This window comes from Osmerus mordax, chromosome 11 (assembly GCF_038355195.1).
Source record: "Osmerus mordax isolate fOsmMor3 chromosome 11, fOsmMor3.pri, whole genome shotgun sequence".
NCBI classification, from domain to species: Eukaryota; Metazoa; Chordata; class Actinopteri; order Osmeriformes; family Osmeridae; genus Osmerus; species Osmerus mordax.
This window is the reverse complement of record NC_090060.1, coordinates 8,827,062-8,849,123: the sequence shown is the minus strand read 5'-3', so window position 1 is coordinate 8,849,123 and position 22,062 is coordinate 8,827,062. Positions and strand designations below refer to the sequence as shown.

Sequence of the window (22,062 nt, the reverse complement as noted above, 5' to 3'; positions counted from 1 at the left end):
CTGAAATTCCATTGGACACACACGTGTATCTAGTAGATAGAGTGGAAGGTTGTTTGGGGGAGGGGTAAGGGTGGTAAACATGTGAGAGGGATGTCCATCCATTCATCTTGCATAATAAACCCCCCACCCTCCCCAGAATATCCTCTTGATGGTCAGGGCTGCTGGTTACAGCTTCATCTGGTTTCATCGTTAGATTCCTAAACTTGAGTTTGTGATGTGACATGTAGCAGCACAGCTGTGTTTACAAACATCCCCCCACCTGGGCACCACAACCCAGTAGGCAGACCTAACTAGAGGGTAGGACCTTGCTAAATGCTACTGTAACCACTCCTGTCAATGAGTAGTCACACTGTATGGTGTAATATAGCCTGGCTTCTACCACTGTACAGCCTCCAGCCCTAAGCTCTCTGTCTCCCCTGGGTGCCGTGTGAAGACAGGTAGGCCAGACAGAGACTGGGCAGGTACGGTCAGTTGTGGTTCTGAGGGTTCTGGTTCCGGTGCTGTTACTGTGGAAGGGGCTAGAGCATCGCTTGGTGAAATATGGATTCTTTGGATTTTACGGTTCTTTGAAATAATGCTGACCTAAACAGATGTGCTGTGGATGGCAGTGATGGATGGAGTGCTGGGGGTGTTTCTAAGGAGAGATGGGAGGGGGGCAGCTACTTGTGTGTGCACTCAGGGTAGTACTATCTGTCCTAGCAAGGTTTCATATGACCCTTAACAATCAGTCTGTATTCATTATATGTTGTGTGTATGTGTTTACATGTGCAGTCTGTGATTGCATGTTTGGTGTGTGTTACTTCTCTCAGGCCTGTCCAGCTGGCAGAAAGCTCTGTTTTACAGGGAGGGATCTTCCAGAAGATGCCTATATAAGGCCTCAATTTCTGGGCTTCTACTCTGGTGCGCGTCTTTGTCTGGTCAGACTGAGTCTGCAGACAACAGTCTGTCTCCGTCTTCACAGACCATCTTTTCAGATGGATCATTATGGCAGTTGGACACAGTATACAGTTTCTGCCACCTCAAAGTGTAGTCTAACAGGTGAACAGAGAGAGGCCTCCTCTTTCAGCTTCCTGGAACAGGAACTGGTAGGGCCAGAGCTGTTAAATACGAATGCCTGGGCAACCTGAATGTCACGGCTGTTGCTGTCTGGTCCTCTTAAGTATTAATCCAGCTCTCCAGTTGATGGAAAACAGACAATCCCCAACATAATAACTTAATTTGAAGCCTATAAACTTGTTCCTGATCTTGAAAGCCATAAAGACTTATTTATGAGCCAAGCTGACAATGTGGAAACAGCATCAAGAGGAGTGAGAGAGGGCGAGAGAGAGAGAGAGGTGGGGAAAGAAGGAGAGAGAGAGAGAGAGAGAGAGAGAGAGAGAGAGAGAGAGAGAGAGAGAGAGAGAGGTGGGGTAAGAAGGAGAGAGAGATAACCATCAGACATTGAGGTCTCAGAGTTGTTGGGCTGTGCTCCGCTCTACATCTGGTTGCAGTGTAGACCCTGCAGAGATGGGTCATCAGGAAGGATGCCTGCTAGCTGGCAGCCATGTGAGCTGTCTGTGGCCCTGTTAATGAAAGTCTAGGACTGTTAAAAGCAGCAGGATCTCTTTGGTTCCCATGCCCTAATGGACTGAAGGATAACTCATATATAATACCAGAGCTGACATTTAAGGAGCTGTTTTAGGAAAGAGATAAGGAAAGGAGGTGGAGGAGGGAGAGCGAGCGAGCGAGCGAGCGAGGAAAGAACAGAGAAGAATTGAGATGGGAAAGATTTCAAGTCCTGAAAGTATTACCCAGGTTTGTAGACTTCTTAGCAAACTTGACATCACAGAACACTCACCATCCCATTGGCTCAGTTAGGTCTTGACTACATAGCACCAAAATGTCCTATATGTGCTATACTGGGGAGCCAGGTTGGCCATGCAGCCCTAGTCAGCCAAGGTCACTCCATCAGGAGTTTATCCTGACTGGAAGACATGATATTGAAGCAACTAGTTCCCCAGGAAGTATGGGAAAGTGTTTCTTTCTGTTTTACTGGAATCTACTGTATGTGTTACTGGTCTGTCTCTCTCTGTGGTTCCTTCTTGCTCTCTCTGACAGGAACATTGATGACTGAGTTTATGTGCTAGTGGATGTTCTAATACTGCAGGAATATGCCTGCATGTTTGTCTGAATATTCCAGCTAACGATGACTCAGCTTCCAGCTATGCTAGGTTCCGTCCCAGAATGCTGTCTTATAACAAGCGTGGGATTGTCATTCTCCAGGCCCCAGCTCTACAGCACATACTCATTACTGTATGTCAGCTAGTGTTGTCTGCTGTTGCTAAGGACACAAAATCCAGATTTAGATGAGGCTGATGTCAGCCTCGTCTGATTTTAAACAATGTGTGTGTTCCTGGGGTCAGAGAGAGAGAGGGTCCTGGGGTCAGAGAGAGAGAGGGTCCTGGGGTCAGAGAGAGAGGGGGTCCTGGGGTCAGAGAGAGAGAGGGTCCTGGGGTCAGAGAGAGAGAGGGTCCTGGGGTCAGAGAGAGAGGGGGTCCTGGGGTCAGAGAGAGAGAGGGTCCTGGGGTCAGAGAGAGAGAGGGTCCTGGGGTCAGAGAGAGAGGGGGTCCTGGGGTCAGAGAGAGAGAGGGTCCTGGGGTCAGAGAGAGAGGGGGTCCTGAAGTCAGAGAGAGAGAGGGTCCTGAGGTTGAACTGCAGAATTGGATGTTGTTGTGTTTGTTCAACTCCAGTAACACATGTATTTATCTGGCAGCGGTACTGGAGAAAGACTTTGGAAGAGAGTTTAAGAAAGAATTTACAAGTAGATTTACTGCTCTGATAATGAGCATAATTAAAGTTTATGTTCCCTAAAGCGTTGTGGAACAGTTTTTGGGGGCAAATTAATTCTTTCTTTTTGAATAAACAGCACTTTCGTTTTCCTGTGGCTGAACTAAAGTATCCAACACCTTTCTTTCCAAAAGAAATTTGGATGTGGAACATTAACAACCTAGCTGAATAGAATCTATTGTCTCCATCAAATTATCAGGTAATTGGTGTAGGATTATGGTAATTGGTGTAGGATTATGGCAATTGGTGTATGAATGCAATCAACCTAGCCCTGCTGAGATGGGATTTTACCTGAGGAAGGACAGCGACAAACAAACTGTGGTACAAAGCAGTTCCTGCTGAAGAGTTTGTTTAGGAAAGTCTCAGAAGGCCTCTTGGTTGTTGTTTTGTTCTGTGCACTGGTCTCCCAGGCTGCTCTGACGTCAGCAGGTACATTTCTGGGTCAACAGATGTGCCTCATAAATTCCCTTAAATCCAACATGCATCATACGAGATAGGATCAGCTTCCAGATTCATCTCTACTGGCAGGGAGACAGGCAAGGGCTGTAGAAAGACAGGTAGACAGATAGGCATGTGGACCTGACACAGGGAGATGGATAAACAGGTAGATGTGTAGACTTGCAGACAGGCAGACAGGTATCCAGTAGACAGAGAGACAGGTATTGTGTTTGTACTGTGAACAAGCCCCCACATCCTGCCTCCCCCACAACACCTGCTCTTCATGGTCACTGGTCTAGACAGGCGTGTCCACCAGACACAAACACACACACAGCTGGGTTTGAGCACACACACACACAGACACAAACACATGACATATGAACACATGCACACACTCACACACATACCTCCGGGTCCGAGCATTCCCACGCATGCACACTGACTTGCACTCAAACACGCACACAAACACACTATCACACAGTCTGAGACACAAATGGCTAATTGTGAGCAGACAAACCATTGCTCCTGGAGTCATGTCAACAAACTTTCTTTTCAGATGTCAAACTGCATGAAGGACTAGCTGCCTGACTGGCCCAGCTGTATGTGTGTCTGTGTGAGTGATGTAAAGTGCTATTCTGTTCTGTGTTGGTTGCTGAGACAAGCAGAGACCAGACCAGCAAACCGGACAAGCAAAGATTAGACCAGCAGAACCTGACCAACAGAACCAAACCAGAAATCTTAGGCCTGCTCCCACTATGAGTCTTCTCTCTTACATAAGATGGTCTACACATACACACGTTTACACACACGTTTACACACACACAGATAAACACACACATCTGGAGAAGCGCTAGGCCACAGTAATCATGATTGCTGCTGCCGCTGCCTACACTGAGGGACACACATATACACACAGACACACACCCTACCCTCTGAGGCTGGGCCTCTACGCAGGTTATCTGAGACTCTGCCTCGAACTTGGGCCTCTAAGCATGTGGTGGAGGTGGTTGGGTCACTAGATGTCCCGTAAGATATAATGGTTTCCTTAAGGTCACGTCCTTACGGCCATCACAGCAGTCCCATTTGTGCTGGTCGGCCAGTCTCACTGTCAATATTTATCCTTCCCCACTCAGCATAAGCAGCCCTGGCTACAGCAGTCGGAATGGACACTGTCTTCTCCCCCTCTCCAGCGTGCTGAAGCGGGAGAATCCCGGGCAAAGGAATGTGAGTGGCTGGCTGTCGTCTGAGGAGGAATACCAATGCTTTACAAGGTGGAATTTACGAGAATAATCCCTCCACGACCACGATGCGTACAGGAACTGGAAAAAAGATGCCTTCGGTCCCCCCCGCCCTCCCGCCAATTCTCCTCAGCCCCCACCAAAGAAGGAGCACTCAGCCTTCTGGAACATTCCACAACTCACGCCAGGAGAATGTCCTGTGATAAGAGTCTTGTTATTAAGAAAATAACACTAACACTGTTGTCCCTCTTGGGAGAAATTATTTATCGGTTGCTTCCTCTAGGAGAAATTGGCATCGACTAGCAGCCCCAGCCAATCACACATCACTGTTTTATCTCCTGGTCTGAGTTGAGGCGCCAGGCTGCCTTTTTCAACATGTTCATGCTCCTCCTAATTACCCTGCTCGGCTCTCACACCCATTCTCTGATCACATTTTGTAGATCTGAGATGAAGACATGGGTCGGAGCATAATGTTATCAACCCTGTCTCAGGCCTGTCAGAGAATTTGCAGTTGTATCCAGGCTGAGCCGGAATGGGAGGAGATTAGTTGAGAGGAAAAGACAAAGGAGGAAAGGAACGGGGATGGGAGTCTCTTTCTTCCTCTGTCTCCGTCTTGTGTTCGCTAGCTCGTTCGATTTTCTTCCTCTCTCTCTGTCTATCTCTTCCTCCTCTCTCTCTCTCTCTCTCTCTCTCTCTCTCTCTCTCTCTCTCTCTCTCTCTCTCTCTCTCTCTCTCTCTCTCAGATTAAGAGCTGCCTATCTCTTACTGCCCTCTAGAGCATGTTACCCCACCCCACTGAATTTATTGTCTTTAGATGTAACAATATTACATTTCCACGAGGGGGCAGTGTTGACATTGTTGTTGGTCACCCGTTCACAAGAAACTATTTTCCTCAAACAAAGAAGAAAATACAACACATGAACAAAGTCAAATTGACCAAATTCTGTAGAGGCGGGCAAATGTCTAACTATACTATATAACAATCCCTGTGTCAAAGACAGAAATTGTCCCAGAAGTGTCTGACAATCAGGACTGTGTGTAGCCTACCACCTTGTTTCAATTCCTGATGATCACTTCCTGTTCCCTGTATCAGGTGTTGGAATGGAGTCTTTTTTCCTCTTATCTCTCTTGATAAGAGAACCACAACGGTCTGCCAGCATCACGTCATTTCAGCGGTACGGACTGGCTGACACCACAGGCGTCCAGGCTGATTCTCCTTCCATGCTCCACAGTGGTGGCAAGACCTCCCTGTTCATCTACACACCTCTGTCCCTACGATGCTTCCACTGTTGTCTCAATACACTCCTCTTCAACCTTCAACTCAACTAACTATGCTTTTGTTTGGCCTAAGGGCACCTCTTGGCAAAAGCAGCTCTTAAATTTATTCCTTCTCTGCACATTCTAATTGCCATCCTGTTGTTCCACTCTCTGGCAAAAGACTGCACCCAGTGTTTGATGCTGCACTTGTGATATGTTGATTTCGCTGCACTGTTGGCTTACTATGAACTACTGAATTTGAGATGTTCAATAATTGAGATGTTGTAGTAACACTACAGTGTTCTTTTTCTTCACCACCTCTGGTAGCTAAGCTGTGGTTACTTTCCAATGTAGCTTGTAAATACAGACCGTTCCTTGACAACCAAAATACTTTTAGAACTATGCACTTCTGATTCTTCTGCTGTTTCACGTGGAGTCATGGCTGAGCGGTTAGGGAATCGGGCTATTAATCAAATGGTTGCTGGTTCGGTGCAAAATAACCCTGTGTCCTTGTGCAAGGCACTTCACCCTACTTGCCTTGGGAGAATTTTCCTGTACTTACTGTAACTCACTCTGGTTAAAAGTGTCTGCTTGATGACTAAATGTAATGTTTTGCCACAATTTCCCCTAGGGGATCAATAAAGTCAAGTAACTGCGACTACTCTGGGCAAGATAATAAACATTCAGTTACAGATAGTGGAACATGCTCATTATGTTGCTACAGAAATCCCATGCCGGCCCATGAAACCCCTGGCTGCAATCAATCATCTAAACGCGCCACTGGCTCTTACCTGACACCTGATTCTGTCATATTTGGTTTAGAATGGCTTTAAGGTGTTCAGTCAAACGTTTAATCATTTGTCTGATCATAGTGATTGCATTTGCGTAAATGTGTTATTCTTTCACAGGGTAAACGGTTGAGGGTATGGATCTGGTTCTCAGGGAGCCATGTGAGGACTGTTATCTTAAGGCTGACATATACACACTCACCAGATCTCAATCCATTAGAGCACCTTTGGGATGAGGTGGAACGGGAGATTCGCTTCATGGATGAGCAGCCAACAAATCTGCAGCAACTGTGTGATGGTATCATGTCAATGTGGACCAAAATCTCTGAGGAATTTTTCCAACACCTTGTTGAAATTATGCCATGAAGAATTAAGGCAGATCTGAAGGCAAAAGGGGGTACAACCTGGTACCTGTGAGGTGTAACTAATAAAGTGGCCAGTGAGTGTATATGCAGGCTATTAGTTGTCTTTCTTATGTTCAGAGTAATGGAAAAATGCTGAATCCACACTCCTTACTATGACTGTCCAGCATTACCTTTCCAGCATTACCTGTCCAACATTTAATATTACCGGTCCAATATTACCGGTCCAGCATGACGTGCCATGCTAGGATCAGTAGTGTGGGGGATGTTAAAACATCTCCCAAGGAAACATAGTTTCCTGTTTACGTGGGAAGAGAGACTTCCCGGCATGCATCCTGTCCCCATCCTCCTTATGCTCATGTCTGTCTAATCTAGACTGAAGATGCAAATCCTGTCATAACCTCCCTGCCATACTCACCACCCACATTTGCATTTAAACAAATGGATGAAGGTCATTTTAAAGCTGCTCTCCATGGAGGCAGTGTGCACTCTGTCAGAGCTTCCTGGGAGGGCTGTGGAGGTGTCCGTCACACTGTTGAGGGTATTATGGTGTAGAGCACAGGGACGTAGACCATCAGTGAAAGTAGGCAGGGCGCAGGCATACAAGTAGCATCCAGGTTATGTTACTGTAGCTGGAGACTGCGGCGCAATAGAACAGGCCTTCATCAGCGCTTCTGTCACCTCAGCTGGATACAGACTTCATTGTGATGGAAGCAGGTAAGGCAGGAAACCATCACACTGGGTGTGACTCAACACCCTGATGTTAATGAAGACTGGAGCCCTTTTTATAGACAGATAAGTCAGGTATTGAATGGGCTTGTGAAGGCAGGCCTGCAGAACATCTGCTGCAGGTGTTTCTGGGGGGCTGGAGGAGGGCTGTGTGTCTGGGGGGCTGGAGGAGGGCTGTGTGTCTGGGGGGCTGGAGGAGGGCTGTGTGTCTGGAGGGCTGGAGGAGGGCTGTGTGTCTGGAGGGCTGGAGGAGGGCTGTGTGTCTGGAGGGCTGGAGGAGGGCTGTGTGTCTGGGGGGCTGGAGGAGGGCTGTGTGTCTGGGGGGCTGGAGGAGGGCTGTGTGTCTGGAGGGCTGGAGGAGGGCTGTGTGTCTGGGGGGCTGGAGGAGGTCTGTGTGTCTGGAAGGCTGGAGGAGGGCTGTGTGTCTGGGGGGCTGGAGGAGGGCTGTGTGTCTGGAGGGCTGGAGGAGGGCTGTGTGTCTGGAGGGCTGGAGGAGGGCTGTGTGTCTGGAGGGCTGGAGGAGGGCTGTGTGTCTGGGGGGCTGGAGGAGGGCTGTGTGTCTGGGGGGCTGGAGGAGGGCTGTGTGTCTGGGGGGCTGGAGGAGGGCTGTGTGTCTGGGGGGCTGGAGGAGGGCTGTGTGTCTGGGGGGCTGGAGGAGGGCTGTGTGTCTGGGGGGCTGGAGGAGGGCTGTGTGTCTGGGGGGCTGGAGGAGGGCTGTGTGTCTGGGGGGCTGGAGGAGGGCTGTGTGTCTGGGGGGCTGGAGGAGGGCTGTGTGTCTGGGGGGCTGGAGGAGGGCTGTGTGTCTGGGGGGCTGGAGGAGGGCTGTGTGTCTGGGGGGCTGGAGGAGGGCTGTGTGTCTGGAGGGCTGGAGGAGGGCTGTGTGTCTGGAGGGCTGGAGGAGGGCTGTGTGTCTGGGGGGCTGGAGGAGGGCTGTGTGTCTGGGGGGCTGGAGGAGGTCTGTGTGTCTGGTCGTGTGCCTGGGGGATATCGGACAGAGGTGTGTCTGAAGCTCTAACAGCACATTGTAGAGCCACAGACAGGACCGCACAGATGACAGATTAAATAGACTTCTGGTTGTATTCCTGCATGGACATAAGATATGTGTGTATAATTTGAAATATGATCATATTGATAATATAGTTCATTTTAAACATTGAAAATGACTTGCTGACAAGTTACCATACCATAACGGTGTACACGATGGCCTTGACAGCAGAGCGTCAGGGGCCTAACTGACCCTTCATTCACGTTGACGTGGGGTCTTTTACATAACGTTTTTTGCATACAATTTCCTTTGGCATATGAAATTGCAAATACAGTTTGAAGTGCATGGATTATGCTAGCTAGGAATTCCTGAGGTCAGCGTAGTGACAGACGCATAGCTGGATAGACCTAGCAGGCTAACAGTCGTGTAGCTTCCATTACCTGATGTTTTTCCAGACCTGTTTCTGCTTACTGCCGCCTACCTGTATTAGCAGAGACTTCACTGAACCTGTTAGAACCTGGCAGCTGGACACCATCCTCATTCATTTAGCCTGCTGACTTACTGAAGCCCTTAACCATCTGAGATGACTGGTAATCTGGAGCTGCCAGTGGGACGCTGGGATGGCGTCACTGCTGTGGCATGACAACGGTGTTTCTGCAAAGTAGCTTATTTTTATCTGCTGTTTTGCATTGAACAGAACCCAACTCCAATTTCATGACATTTACACTTGTGTGTTAGGGGCTGTCCGGCTTAACACCAAACTGTGCAACATTAAAATCTGTGGGAAAGGATAAAAATGTCCAACACTTTAAAACTACTTTTTCCTCAAGATATAATTCTGGTATATTTCATCAGTTGGTTTTAATTACATTTGTGTTCATGTTGTACAACCTTTTTGTTGTGACAATTGTTTCTCCCCCCTCTAGACTATTCTAAGCGTGTGTACCAGGGTGTCCGAGTCAAGCACACAGTTAAAGACCTGCTGGCTGAAAAACGTTCCAGGCAACCTAATGGACAACGATATAATGTGAGTTAAAGCTTTTGTTTCTATTATTTACCTGTCCTACTTGTTGGGCCTCACCCTCTCCCATGTATCAGCAGCCTGTAAGCCTGGTCTATTAGGGTTGTTCCTAATACACAGGGCCTTCTGTTGCATGACCTGCATGTTTGGCCACATTGACTCCCTATACATCCCTGTTAATGTATCCCTTTACTCCACTCATCACTTGTGAGTGGAAGTTAAGCCCCTCAGTAAATACCAGAGCATGGCGTGGCACAGCAAGACAAAACAAATACACCCAGAAAAGGCCACAATAAGGAAAAGCAACAATAATGGCGATGGATACTGCTGGTCATGAACCCCAGGACAGCAGAGGGGTTGATTATGCAAAGCCAGGTTCAGACACACCTGCAGCCTGCAGCATTGTGCTCTCTGGGCCAGGGCAGACTGGGCATTGTTGAAAAGGCTCTGGGAGACGTCTGGCTGTTCAAACACCACAAGCTTTCCATCTCTTGCTCCTGTCAATGGTCCTGTCCAACACTGCCTCTGCTCTGCTGCAGTATTGACATGTTCTCCCAGAACATAAGCTATCAACCACTAAAGCAACGTCTGGATCAAATGACAAACAGAAACACAGAGAGTGAACTTGAGAGAGAGAGAGAGAGAGAGAGAGAGAGAGAGAGAGAGAGAGAGAGAGAGAGAGAGAGACTGTCCCTGTCCCTGCTGCCCCTGAAGCCCCCTATCCCCACCCCCCTTCTCCTCCCCCAGCAGGTCTTTATGCTCATACAGAAAAGCCCATTGAGAGATGTGGCCCAGTCTGACCACAGTGTTGTTGCTCTTCATGCCCTAACATGGAGCTGGCGTGGAGAGGAATGGCAGTTTTTGTCGTTGACATCAGGCTGGCTGCCGTGACAATGACGTTTCCACAAAGACCATGACAGAATCCTCACCAGTTAAAGCTGATAATAGCAATTTATGTCAGACAAACCAGTGGTCAGCATTGATGACAAAACACCACAGTTGAAATCACTACAGTAAGGCTAGGCAGAGTCTGGCTGAAAAGTCTGACTTCTGTGCAGAAATGAAACTCTCTTTAAGGGATGACTAGGTTACATTTCACTTGTGAGGACTAGGTCATATCATGTTTAAGTTGAAGTTCAATGTTCAAGTTGAAGTGTGCTTAACATTTGCAATAATCACAAGTACAGATGCACACTGCAAGGACCAGGTCATATTTATCTTGTGTGAGGAGATCATATCGATCATGTGGTTAAGGAAGACAGTATGTGTGGATGATAGGTGTGAACCATAGGCTGGTGTTGAGGGTCAATGTGGTCTGTAGTCTATAGCTGGGGTCTGTACCTGGGGTTTATAGCTGGGGTCTATAGCTGGGGTCTGTACCTGGGGTTTATAGCTGGGGTCTATAGCTGGGGTTTATAGCTGGGGTCTGTAGCTGGGGTTTATAGCTGGGGTCTGTAGCTGGGGTTTATAGCTGGGGTTTATAGCTGGGGTCTGTAGCTGGGGTTTATAGCTGGGGTCTATAGCTGGGGTCTGTACCTGGGGTCTATAGCTGGGGTCTGTACCTGGGGTTTATAGCTGGGGTCTATAGCTGGGGTCTGTAGCTGGGGTCTGTAGCTGGGGTTTATAGCTGGGGTCTATGGCTGGGGTCTGTACCTGGGGTTTATAACTGGGGTCTATAGCTGGGGTCTGTAGCTGGGGTCTGTAGCTGGGCTCTGTAGCTGGGCTCTGTAGCTGGGCTCTGTAGCTGGGGTCTGTAGCTGGGGTCTGTAGCTGGGCTCTGTAGCTGGGGTCTATGGCTGGGGTCTGTACTCTGAGTCTGTCAGGGTGGCCAGTAGCTGATTTTCCTACGCTGCCTTCAAAGAGTCAGTGAGGCATGGGCTCAGCCATACAGGGAAGTCTTGGAACTGGCAAATCACATTCAAATACTGCCCTCAGAATTTGCCTCCAGCCAGTATCAACCCTGTCATGTTAGTAATCATATGCAAACAACAGTCTATCCTTGATGTGTCCCCTCGTCCTCGCTGTGTCGCTCTGTGTGCATGGGAACATTTTTTGTGGATATAACTTACATTCCTCTATTATATCCTGTTAGATCATGTGATGTTGTTTATGTGGGTGTTGCTGTGTTGTTGAGATGTAAAAACCCCCTGTGTTCTCCTGTGTTCCAGGGAGCAGCAGTGTCTCCCACATCCTTTGTCCAGATGCCAGGTGAGTCTTCCTGTCTGGACCCACCATGGGACCCTGTTCAGGAAACACTGCTCTCTGGAGGAGGATGGATGGAATGATTTACATTAAAACTGTATTATACATGTTCATTTAAACCTTAATCACAACCATTATTTTAATCTTTGTGTCTATTTCTTTCTCTCTCTCTTGCTCTCTCTCTCAACCAGGTTCTCACATCATGCCTGGGTATTACGGGATGCGTCGTCCCTACATCTCTGAGTCAGACTTTGGTCCCTCTTCCAAGCAGTTCTCCTCAGACATGTATTCTTCCTCCTTGGGGGTCAAGCCCCTGGGTTGTGACCCCTCTGGCATGTCTGGCTACCCCCCCCTCATAGACAGCTACTACCCAGAGACCTTCGGAGACTACCGCAGTGCTGCAGCCTTCTCTGGAGGTGGCACCATCTTCCCCTCTTCTGCCCTCTCCTCCCTGCTCCCACCCTTTTCTGGAGATTCCTCCCATTTCTTGTTGGTAAGAACCTCCCTCTCCACTCTCATAAGCATCCCAGTAATTCTTCTCTATTGAACTTTGGTTGGATTTAAACTGTAAACGGAAGGAGTGCTCTAAATGGGGATGTCCATGTTTGTAGGTGGCACCTCTGTATACGGGAACCAGGCAGGCTACTGCAGAAGCTTCACTAACTCTCCTCTCCTCTGTACCTCTACGCTCCTCTCCTCTATTCCTCTCTCCTCTTCTCTTCTCTCCTCAACCTCCTCTCCTGTTCCATCTTTTCCAGAGGGACTCCTGGGAGCAGACCGCAGCAGAGCCGGTTCCTCAAGGGGAGGGTTTGTGTGCTGAGGGTTTGTCCTCCGTCAGTGTCCCCACCTCCCTACCCAGCCCTGACCCCCAAGGGAGCCCCTCCCAATACCGGTCCCCTCATCGTGGCTCTTTGCTGGGCCCACCCGCCCAGCCCTACTCCCTCCACGCACTGGAGGACTCCCACTACCACCACACCTCCTACCCAGCCCCATCTGCCTACCCCTGTGCCCCCTACATAACTGCACCCAGTGACATGGCTTCCAAGATGCCCTCGGAGGATCCAGACAGTACCATGGCCCCTCATGGCGACACTTCCTCCTGGTGTAAAGAGGACAGCAGCAGCCCCTGGTCCCCTTATGAGCTGCGGAGGTCCTACTGAGCCGAGGGAGACTCTGCACTTGGAGGAACAGCACTCACTGGGAAAAACAGGAAGAGAACCTAGCTGGAGAACACAGTTGGAGAGCACAGCCCAGGAAGATAGTCCTAATAACACTAGACCCTAATAGGGTTCAGGTGTGAGGATTCCTGTGTGAAAGGTGCAGACACCTGTGGGAAAGGTTCATATTCCTGTTTGAAACAGCATATTCCAGTTGAGCTTCTGCGTTAATGTTCACCCGTGTGTGTGTGTGCATGTGTGTGTGTGTGTGTGTGTATGTGTGTGTATGAGTGCTATTAAAAACTTAGAAAAATAGGAAATGTATTTCACTTACCCATAGATCAAGGGATAACCAAACAGAATGTGATGGAATTTGAGGATGCCTTTATTATTTGATGAGAGAATTACTTAAAGAAACGTTTTAATTCTGTCTTGGAGAGTCCAGTTGTGTTTTGATATGATATGTGCTGACTTTCATGACTGAGGAAACATTTCAGGAATACAGGCTTGGGGAATAAAGATGTATTATTACACAAAGGTTATAATGGGTAACAACAGAACACTTAATGACTAAATGTGAAACATTTAATACAACCCACAGCAGCACCCTCTCCTCCCCTTCTCTTCCCTGCAGTCATCTATTTTGAGAATGTGCACAGTGTAGACAATAGATGGCGCTATTGTACCAGTTCACTTCGCTTCTCCCCTTCCTAAAGCGTCTCAACTGCCAACGGAAAATATACAGCTCTGGTAAACAATAGGAGACCACTGCACCTTTTTTCTTTTCTTTTTTTAAAAGTTGAGAACGACAATTTTGAGTAAAGAACAGAAGGGTAAAATCTGCAGTGGCCTCTTAAATTGTACCCTTCAGTTCCTCACTCAAAATTGTCCTTCTCAAATTGTTTTAAAAGGAAAGAAAAAGGTGCAATGGTCTGTTTTTTCTTCTTCAGAGCTGTACTATTGCATGAATCAATCCAACTAAAAGATGCTCGATCTTTTTGAACATCACAGATAACATTCTTATATGATAACGCCATAGGCGACATTATGGCATTTTGGCGCAAGGGCATAGGTGATACAGCGAGTGGGATGCGAGAACTGAGTTAGGACTCTGCACAGCAGTGACTTGTGTTTAGCACGCTGTCCTGAATTAGGCTATTTGACTGGGCTCGCTTATCATTGGGTAGAAGGGCGCAAAATAGCCTACCTTTATATAGCAATTACATAACAAAACGAAACTGATATAAAAAAAGCCAATTTATTAAAATACCAATTTATTCAATTTCCTGTGTATCAAGCCACGTTTGTAAATAAACACATTTCTAATTATAGATTTCTGCTGGATTCCTGCTTTGACTATGAAATCTTCTTTGAATGATTGTTTTATTTCATTTGTGTTTAATTTAATTCCGTTTGGATGAACCCTGTTTAAAATAGAGATTTGCAATGGAGTCGATTGATCCGCAAATACTTAAGCGTTTACTGTTCAAACTAAATACAAATTTGGATGACCAGAAAGCTACTAATTCTAACTGTTATGTGATCAACAGTGGTCAACACTTTACACGTGTGTTAGGGCAGCCTGCCGGCCCAACAAGACCCCTGCTAGACCACACACCCGGCTGGAAGGAAATTCAAGAGTAATAAAATAATCGTTTTAATAACCTTGCTATTTGAAACAAGTGGTTGGCTTATATGTTGTACTAAATATCGACACCTGAAAGCCCAAAGGAAGGAGTATTTGTTTTTGTGTGAACAACCAGGTGTCGCTTGTATGAACCGGGATTCAGGCTAATGGCAACAATTTAAAGCCAAACCCTCGTTAAGTGTGTTGCTTTATAAGTTTGAGCTGTTTCAGTCCATAAGGTTATCCTTCGAGATGCACTTGCTGAGACGAGCATCCTTCCGTGAGGCTGAAACAGTCAGCGATGCTAAACATGGCTGCTCTCACATGCCACGCCCCCTATCCAGAGACAATTTACAGACAACCAATTTGTTCAAAATTAGGATAAAATGTTGAATAAGATAAATGTATGAGTTTTGTCGTCTTATTAAATCTATTCTTTATGGTGCACAGATGATATATAAGTTTAAGAGGAACTGTAGAAGTCCAAGTGCTACAGTCCCCAATAAAAAGAGAGTGATGGCCAGAAGGTGGATAAAATGTTCAAAATGTCACTTTCTGTAAGTAGTAAATATAAAACACTTGTGTATTCTATTAAAGAAAGGCTTATTTTAAGTACGTACATCTTGATTTTTACTGAAAAATGTATCTTTTTGTGAAGCCTTTGAATATTCATATTGAAAGTAACGCGCAATCAAATCATTGTCAAATCATTGAGTTCTAGGGGTTTTAAATAGTAGGCATGGAGGGAGAAAATCACAAACTAATATCTCTCCAGCGATAATACAATATTGTTGTATGCTCTAACAGTGTTTTAAGTACTATATGTGATTATTTTGTTCGATTTTTGAGAATATTTCGTTCTTGGCCATATATCTGAGCCAGAAAAGGAAGTTGTGGAGCTCCCCAAGTTTATTTCCAGGAGACGTTTTCTTCTTCAATCAACCATGTCTGGTGAGTTTAAAACGATTTCCATCAGTTTATGATTCTGTTGAGTTTTCCACCTATAATTGACAAAAAGAAAAGAAAATACAGAGATTAAAGTCAATATACTGGAAAGAGCACTACAGATGGAGCCAATGCCATTCCATACCGAATTCAATGGTTAATTCCCTTTCCACAATGTATTCATAATATACTAGAAATATAATTAAAACATACTTTCATGGACTAGCTGTTGAATCATATTACACATGTAGTGTTGCTCATACAGTTTAATGTTAGACTACTAAATCAAGGATTTCGTTTTTTTGTTGTTTTCAATCTGTTATACTTTAGATATTATGATACATTATCGTATCTTTAGTCAACCTAAAGGAAGGTGATAATGTAAGTTGCATTTTATTATTTTCATGTCGGATATCACAGAAAGATCTTGTGCGTAAAATATGCATTTTGACGGGACGACGAGTGGGATGTGCCTGTTATTGTGGCTTTACTATTTGCTACATTTAAGACAAATCATGATCTGACATTTCGCTAGGCAATATGAATATTTATCAGTATGGGTTTGACAGCCAAGCGCACTTCAGAGAGCCGAGCGAGGAAGCTACGTTTATCAAATCACTTTACCGCCGCCTTACCACCTTGGGGCCAGATCTGTACGTGCCCTAATGTGTTCAACCAAGGTGGGGCGTCGTTCTAGGTGATCTCTCTAACCAATCGTTTTAATATCAAAGTAATTACATATATATTTAAAGTGGAGCATACATTTTATGTACCATACTGGTAATGCTTAAAATACTGGTAAATATTCATATTTATCAGTAGACTACAATTTAAATAAACTACCAGTTTAGTCCTACCGGCAAATGACTAAACTTTTTCATCCATTTTACGTAGACAATCGTTCTACAAATATATCAGACAGTTTCAACGGTGGTTATTCAGGTTATTTTTTCCCATATTATTAATTTTTTTTCGGACAAATCTTTACTACGTTGTGGTGTGAAACATGAGATACCGGGGCAGTCGACAGAACATTACATACTTTTAAAGCGTCGTCACTCAAAGTCACAGTTACGCCAAGAATCGGTGTTAGTGGTTCAGGCGGATCACTAGTTTAACCGTAGCTATTTTAACAGAAGTTGACTTTTTAAACCTCATACCTGTACCTCCGGCGCAAGAATATTGTCATTCACATACATTCTTGAGTCAGATTTGTAGCGTCCCACTGACTCACACATTTCTGCACAACAGCATACTGCATAACCTCGATGTATTTTCTCACTAGACATTCACTCTTTCTCAACACCATAGACCAAATTTTCCGGTTGATAAAAAGCCTAGGCCGATATGATCCAATAAATATAAAGAACAAGTTCACTTACTATTTTATTTTGTAATTTCGAACCGCATTCCTTTATGTGATCGGGGAGGGGCGGCATGGCGATCAGACCTCGGAAACTAGAGAGTATTGCGAACAGTGTAATTCGACACGCAAATCCGCCTTACCCTCATGTCGAAAACCTTGCCGGAGACATTGTGGGGCAATGGGGGGAGTGCAAAGCGCCTTTTACGCACGGTGGTGTACAAACTGAGTAGCGAATTGTTTTAACTGTTGTGTATTCTACAATTCTATTTCCTATCAGATTTATTTAAATGCTAAAATAACTAAAAACGAATTTGTAGAAAACAACGGTGTTTGGTTGCTATAACAGGAAAACCTTAGCATTGACCATCACTTTTGTTTAAATACTTTAAGATGGAGTATATTCATACAGCCTATCTTTTTTTGTATTCTTTACTTATGAAATGTGGGAGTATTTGGTGAAGGGGCTATGGCCTGCTCATGGCCGGTAAAAGCAATGCCAGAGTAAAGGGTGTGTCCCCAGCCAGGATTGTTTATAGTAAACAATGCAGGTACTCAATGCTGTTTTTTCTCATCAGAAAAGCCTAAGGTGTACCAGGGCGTGCGCGTGAAGACCACAGTGAAAGAATTGCTACAGCGGCGAAGAGCTGAACTGGCGGCCGTTAAAACGGTACCTTTCTTTGTCACACACTGTCTCTCTTTCACAAACACTTTCTCTCTGGCCGTGACTGATTTGCCCCCCCCCCCCCCCCCCCCTGTAAAAAAACGGGTTCACACGGGTTGGAAGGGCGGGGGTAGCTTTGGATGAAAACAAGAAAGCAGGTACAAGGACCAAGGAGGAAGCACAGGGGATATTAACCGAAGTTATGAAACAACAGAAACTCCCCCTGGAGCGGGCGGTTCATTAATGACTGACAGTTTTCCAACCGAATAACAGGTTAATTGTTGTGAAAACCCCCTTTTTGGGGCCAGGGATCACAGGGGTGACTTTTTCCAAGGACCCCCCATAATCGTAACACCCATTCAGCATAGCCTACCCTTTGTGCTCTAAACTGGACACAATATGCTTGTTTTATTGGTGCAAATGGTGATACAGCACAATTTTACAATGTTATAATTTAGGCAAATTATTTCGCCGACCCCTTGGCTATTGTTCGCGGACCCCTAGGTCCCTACTTTGAGAACCACTGCAATATGACACTTGTCAACCAAGCACCCCAGCAGATGTTAGCATGAGCTGGAAAGTCAGAATTCTGGTGAAACTCAAGTGCTCTTGTTTAATCTGTAATCTTCACACAACCCTCCCCAAATCCTAGGCTACATATTGTCTACTGGCACGCACATGGCAAAACACTATGCTAACACAATGATAAACCCATAAGTAAGGTTCAGACGAAAGAAAAAAATAAGAAAAAAAGACTGATGTTGTCATTAATGGAAGTGTAAAGTGTAATTTTGGTATTAAAAAAATAAGAAAAAGGAAAACAGCTGGAGCTCTGCAATGAGCTGTCAACTAAATTAACTTTCTATGCCTTTGTTTTTCTGTCCTGTATTAGCTAACACTGGAGTTCGTCCCGCAGAATGAATTTGTCTCCACGTTGCCTGGTAAATTCACGTCTTTGTCCATAATGTCTTCGTCATCCCTATTTCTGAATGTATGTGTAGTCTCCCTCTTCAGCATCTGTCTATCCTTGTCTGTCCGCTTCGCTCTGGAAACATCAGAATGTACTCAAAAGACATGTCCCAGAAGGCATGAGAGCATTAACTAGACATTCAACGTTGCAGTCAGCAAACGCTGGCTGTCAAATAGACTATTTAAATCAGAAAAAGTCAGTCATCTTAATGTCAGTTACTATCCAACCGCACATTGCATACATTATTACATGCATACTTGATTAGAGTTGCTATAGCCTAGTCACATCAATTTGGAGTGAAATATAGAAACTTACATGAAAAACCCTTGGAAACTGCAACCAAATGCACGGTTGTATTTCTATTCGACAACATGAAAGTTTTGCCACATTTCTGCCTTACGTGCATTCATGTGTTAAAGCAGTTGGCTACAGCTGTTGTGACATCACACATGCAGCCTGAAACTAATTTAAATGTCTTCATGTGTTGCCGCATTCTGGTGGTAACGACGTTGAATCACGTTTCTCATCTTTATAGCTCACTACTACGACTCGTTCACCGGAGATTCTAGCGGAGGTGCCCAGCAATCGCTTCAATCACGCGCCTTCCCAGACCCCACCGGCACGGTGACTTTGGACAACGTATTTCAGAATCAGCAGTTGTTAAACGTGCTTCTGCCAGAGGACAGCTTCGGGAGCAGCCCACTCCCGCCGCCCTTACAAGTCTGGCCCTATGGACACCAATCTCCCGTAGATTACTACAGTCACGTCATGGTATGGGCTGCAAAATATCTGCAAACTATAGGCCTTTTAATCAAGTAACCTACATTTGTAAGAGAGAAAGAGAGACAAATATTATACATGGCAATGGCATAGTACTGAATTTGATCATCCCCTAACAGTCCTGCACATCATGCCTTCATCCCCAGGATCCCTCCTCCCCTTCGGAGTCCCTGAACCAGCCGAGCCCGGTAGATTACAATGGGTACTCTCCTCAGCCCTCCTCCTCACCCTCCTCCTCCTCCTCATGCTACAACTCTCCCAGCAGGATGGAGTCTGGCTATGGATTTGCTCCAGAGCACTACTACTGCCAGAACTGTAGTCGCCAGCCCTGTTATTGCCTGCCTCACTGGTCGGTAGGACCGGGCGAGTGCCTCCCCGCACTGGAGTACGGGGCCTACGGCCATACAGACTGCGAATACACCTCTGACCTGCAGGATAGCTTCTTCAGAAGGGATCTGATAAATTCAGAGATGTGTTATCTATGAGGTCAATCGGAGCGACTTAATCTGTCTAGTCTCTAAGTAAATACCCTGTACATAAAAAACCCTATGCAATCCATAGTAGGCTACATTATGTGTGAAAGTTGTAGACTACTATAGAATATGCTTTCACTTCAGATATAGCGTATACGCACTAGCATTTTGACGAGGGGGAGAATGGTCGTTAGAATAAGTGCGATGAATGTGATGAGAATTTGGATTCCAAGAGCTTTGCATAGGCTATATATTTGTATTGTTCCATTCCCTTGCTTTTTGTAACAGATCGTTTATTTTTCTTATGAACATATTTTTGTACCTAAGGTGTACTGAATAAAAAGAACCGTGCCTCTATCATTTTAATCCACGACCCTTGATGAAGACGACCGTTGCTGATAAATAAGAATGTCTTTCTTCAAACTGCATAAAGAAAACTGTAGAATTCTGGACGTTCTGTGTAAAAGTACCACAAATACTGAATCTGATGAGTATGCAACCGCAATCTGTAAACGACCCAGATCATTTGGTGATCCAAGGTCCACATTTGCCTGTTTCGAGAGATTTATACGGGTCACATTCACCAGTGGCCAGCCAAGTGTAACAATAGGAATTTGTATTTTATTTTGCTTAATTGCGTCATCGTTGGAAACAATAATAAAAAAACGTATAGGCCTATAGCCTATATAAGGAATAATGCCCGACGAGGTGTCCAATATCACCTGATAATGAACGATACGGAGGCGTGAACCGTCCGACGCACAGCGGAGGTCACTTGCCAACGATTTTTTTTTTTACAAACATTAATTTATTTTTTCAGGTGTTTTGCAATAGAAACCTAACGTTTTTTAACGTTCGCAAACTCTGATAATTCTAGTCCGCTCAGTTCATAGAATCAACACCGGCTTTCCTTTGGCTGAGCTATTAGCTCGAAAGCTAACGTTATACTAGCAAGATTCAAAGGCAATAACATTGTGTACGGTTGACAAACAGTAAATATAATTTTACAGTATGTTTGAGAAGAAGATTGTCTAGCTAACCAGCGATGTCACTGTCCCCAAATCAATATAAATATTTTCCCGAACAAAGTATCGGCCATAGTACTAGGCTACAGTACAGCCGCAGCCTGTGGAGCGAGTTGAATAGCAAATGGATGTGAGATGACCGCATCAAACTTGACATTTTCTCCAAACAGTAATTATAATTTGACAGTATGTTTAACAACATGACTAGCCAGCTATCGAGGCATGTCATTGTCCCCAAATAAAATCAAGATTTTTAAGAAGAAAATAATCGGCCATGTGTAGAGTTGCTGCTAATGTCATGTTGGCCGCAGCCTGTCTGCAGTAGATTGATTAGCGAGGTGAATAGCGAATGGGATGTGAGATGAGCGGTTACGTGACACTGACACATTACATTCAGAAAAGTAAAATTTTTCAAATAGCCTAGGTTAAAATAAATATGGAAGTCACTCATTGTTGTAAATACAAGTTAGCTTGTTAAAGTCTTTCAAAATTGTAAATGGAGGCTTTGACGGCTTTGACGGAACGGTGCCAATATTACCCTACTCATCGAGCCCTTGCAAAAACACAGAAACGATTTGTCATGGGGCCATACAATGTGTTTTGCATGTAAGCAGCTGGTTTGACAGATACATATTATGAAAGTATTTGGCGGCACTCCTCGTGTCACAGGACTCACTTTGGGAAAGCATGCCCCAGCTGGCACATTGTAGGGGAGGCTATAGGGCACAGCATCTCTTCTTCGCTGGAAGACACACAGGCTGCCCAATGAGACACAATGCTGTATAATCTACAAAATGTTCTTCTACAAAGTTACCGATAATTAATTAGCCAAAGTAGGCTATAAAAACACGTTTTAAATAAACAATTGTGTGTTTATATGTGGAAACTCATGACAAAATAAATACGTATCATTTCATTGTAATTAATTTTGAGCAACAAAAGGGTTGGAATACTTTAGAAGGCGTCATGGGGCCACTGCTCACAGATCCTAACTAGACCCCCAGTCATAAACCATGAGAGGGTCTAGAGTCCTCCGCCTGGTCTGCAGGGCTTCAGGGATCCATGTCTGGTGCTGGTTACTCATCAACAGCATCTACCACCTGACAGGAATCCCTTCATGGGTCTGCACCTCATTATGTCTGACCAACTAAATGGTATCCACTTAGTTGAAAGACATGGTCAACACATTTTCTCTAATTAAGACCAGTCCAA

The 22,062-nt window shown here is 45.3% G+C and overlaps 2 protein-coding genes across 3 annotated transcripts; both read left to right on the top strand.

Annotated features, from left to right (window-relative positions):
* Window positions 1-7,454: 7,454 nt before the first annotated feature.
* LOC136952214 (POU class 2 homeobox associating-factor 2-like) lies at window positions 7,455-13,529 on the top strand. The gene is made up of 5 exons (XM_067246917.1): window positions 7,455-7,626; window positions 9,550-9,650; window positions 11,813-11,852; window positions 12,038-12,339; window positions 12,605-13,529. Exons 1-5 carry the CDS (start codon window positions 7,617-7,619, stop codon window positions 13,004-13,006), a joined length of 855 nt encoding a protein of 284 aa, XP_067103018.1. The 5' UTR covers window positions 7,455-7,616; the 3' UTR covers window positions 13,007-13,529.
* A 1,939-nt stretch (window positions 13,530-15,468) lies between these two features.
* On the top strand, window positions 15,469-20,186 carry linc.pou2af1 (lnc RNA pou2af1). 2 transcript variants are annotated; one of them, XM_067246918.1, is made up of 5 exons: window positions 15,469-15,581; window positions 17,517-17,608; window positions 18,495-18,543; window positions 19,108-19,343; window positions 19,472-20,186. In XM_067246918.1, exons 1-5 carry the CDS (start codon window positions 15,575-15,577, stop codon window positions 19,835-19,837), a joined length of 750 nt encoding a protein of 249 aa, XP_067103019.1. In that variant the 5' UTR covers window positions 15,469-15,574; the 3' UTR covers window positions 19,838-20,186. The 2 variants fall into 2 exon arrangements, with proteins under 2 accessions (XP_067103019.1, XP_067103020.1); XM_067246919.1 differs by having other exon boundaries at window positions 15,479-15,581; window positions 19,499-20,186.
* The last annotated feature ends 1,876 nt before the right edge of the window (window positions 20,187-22,062 follow it).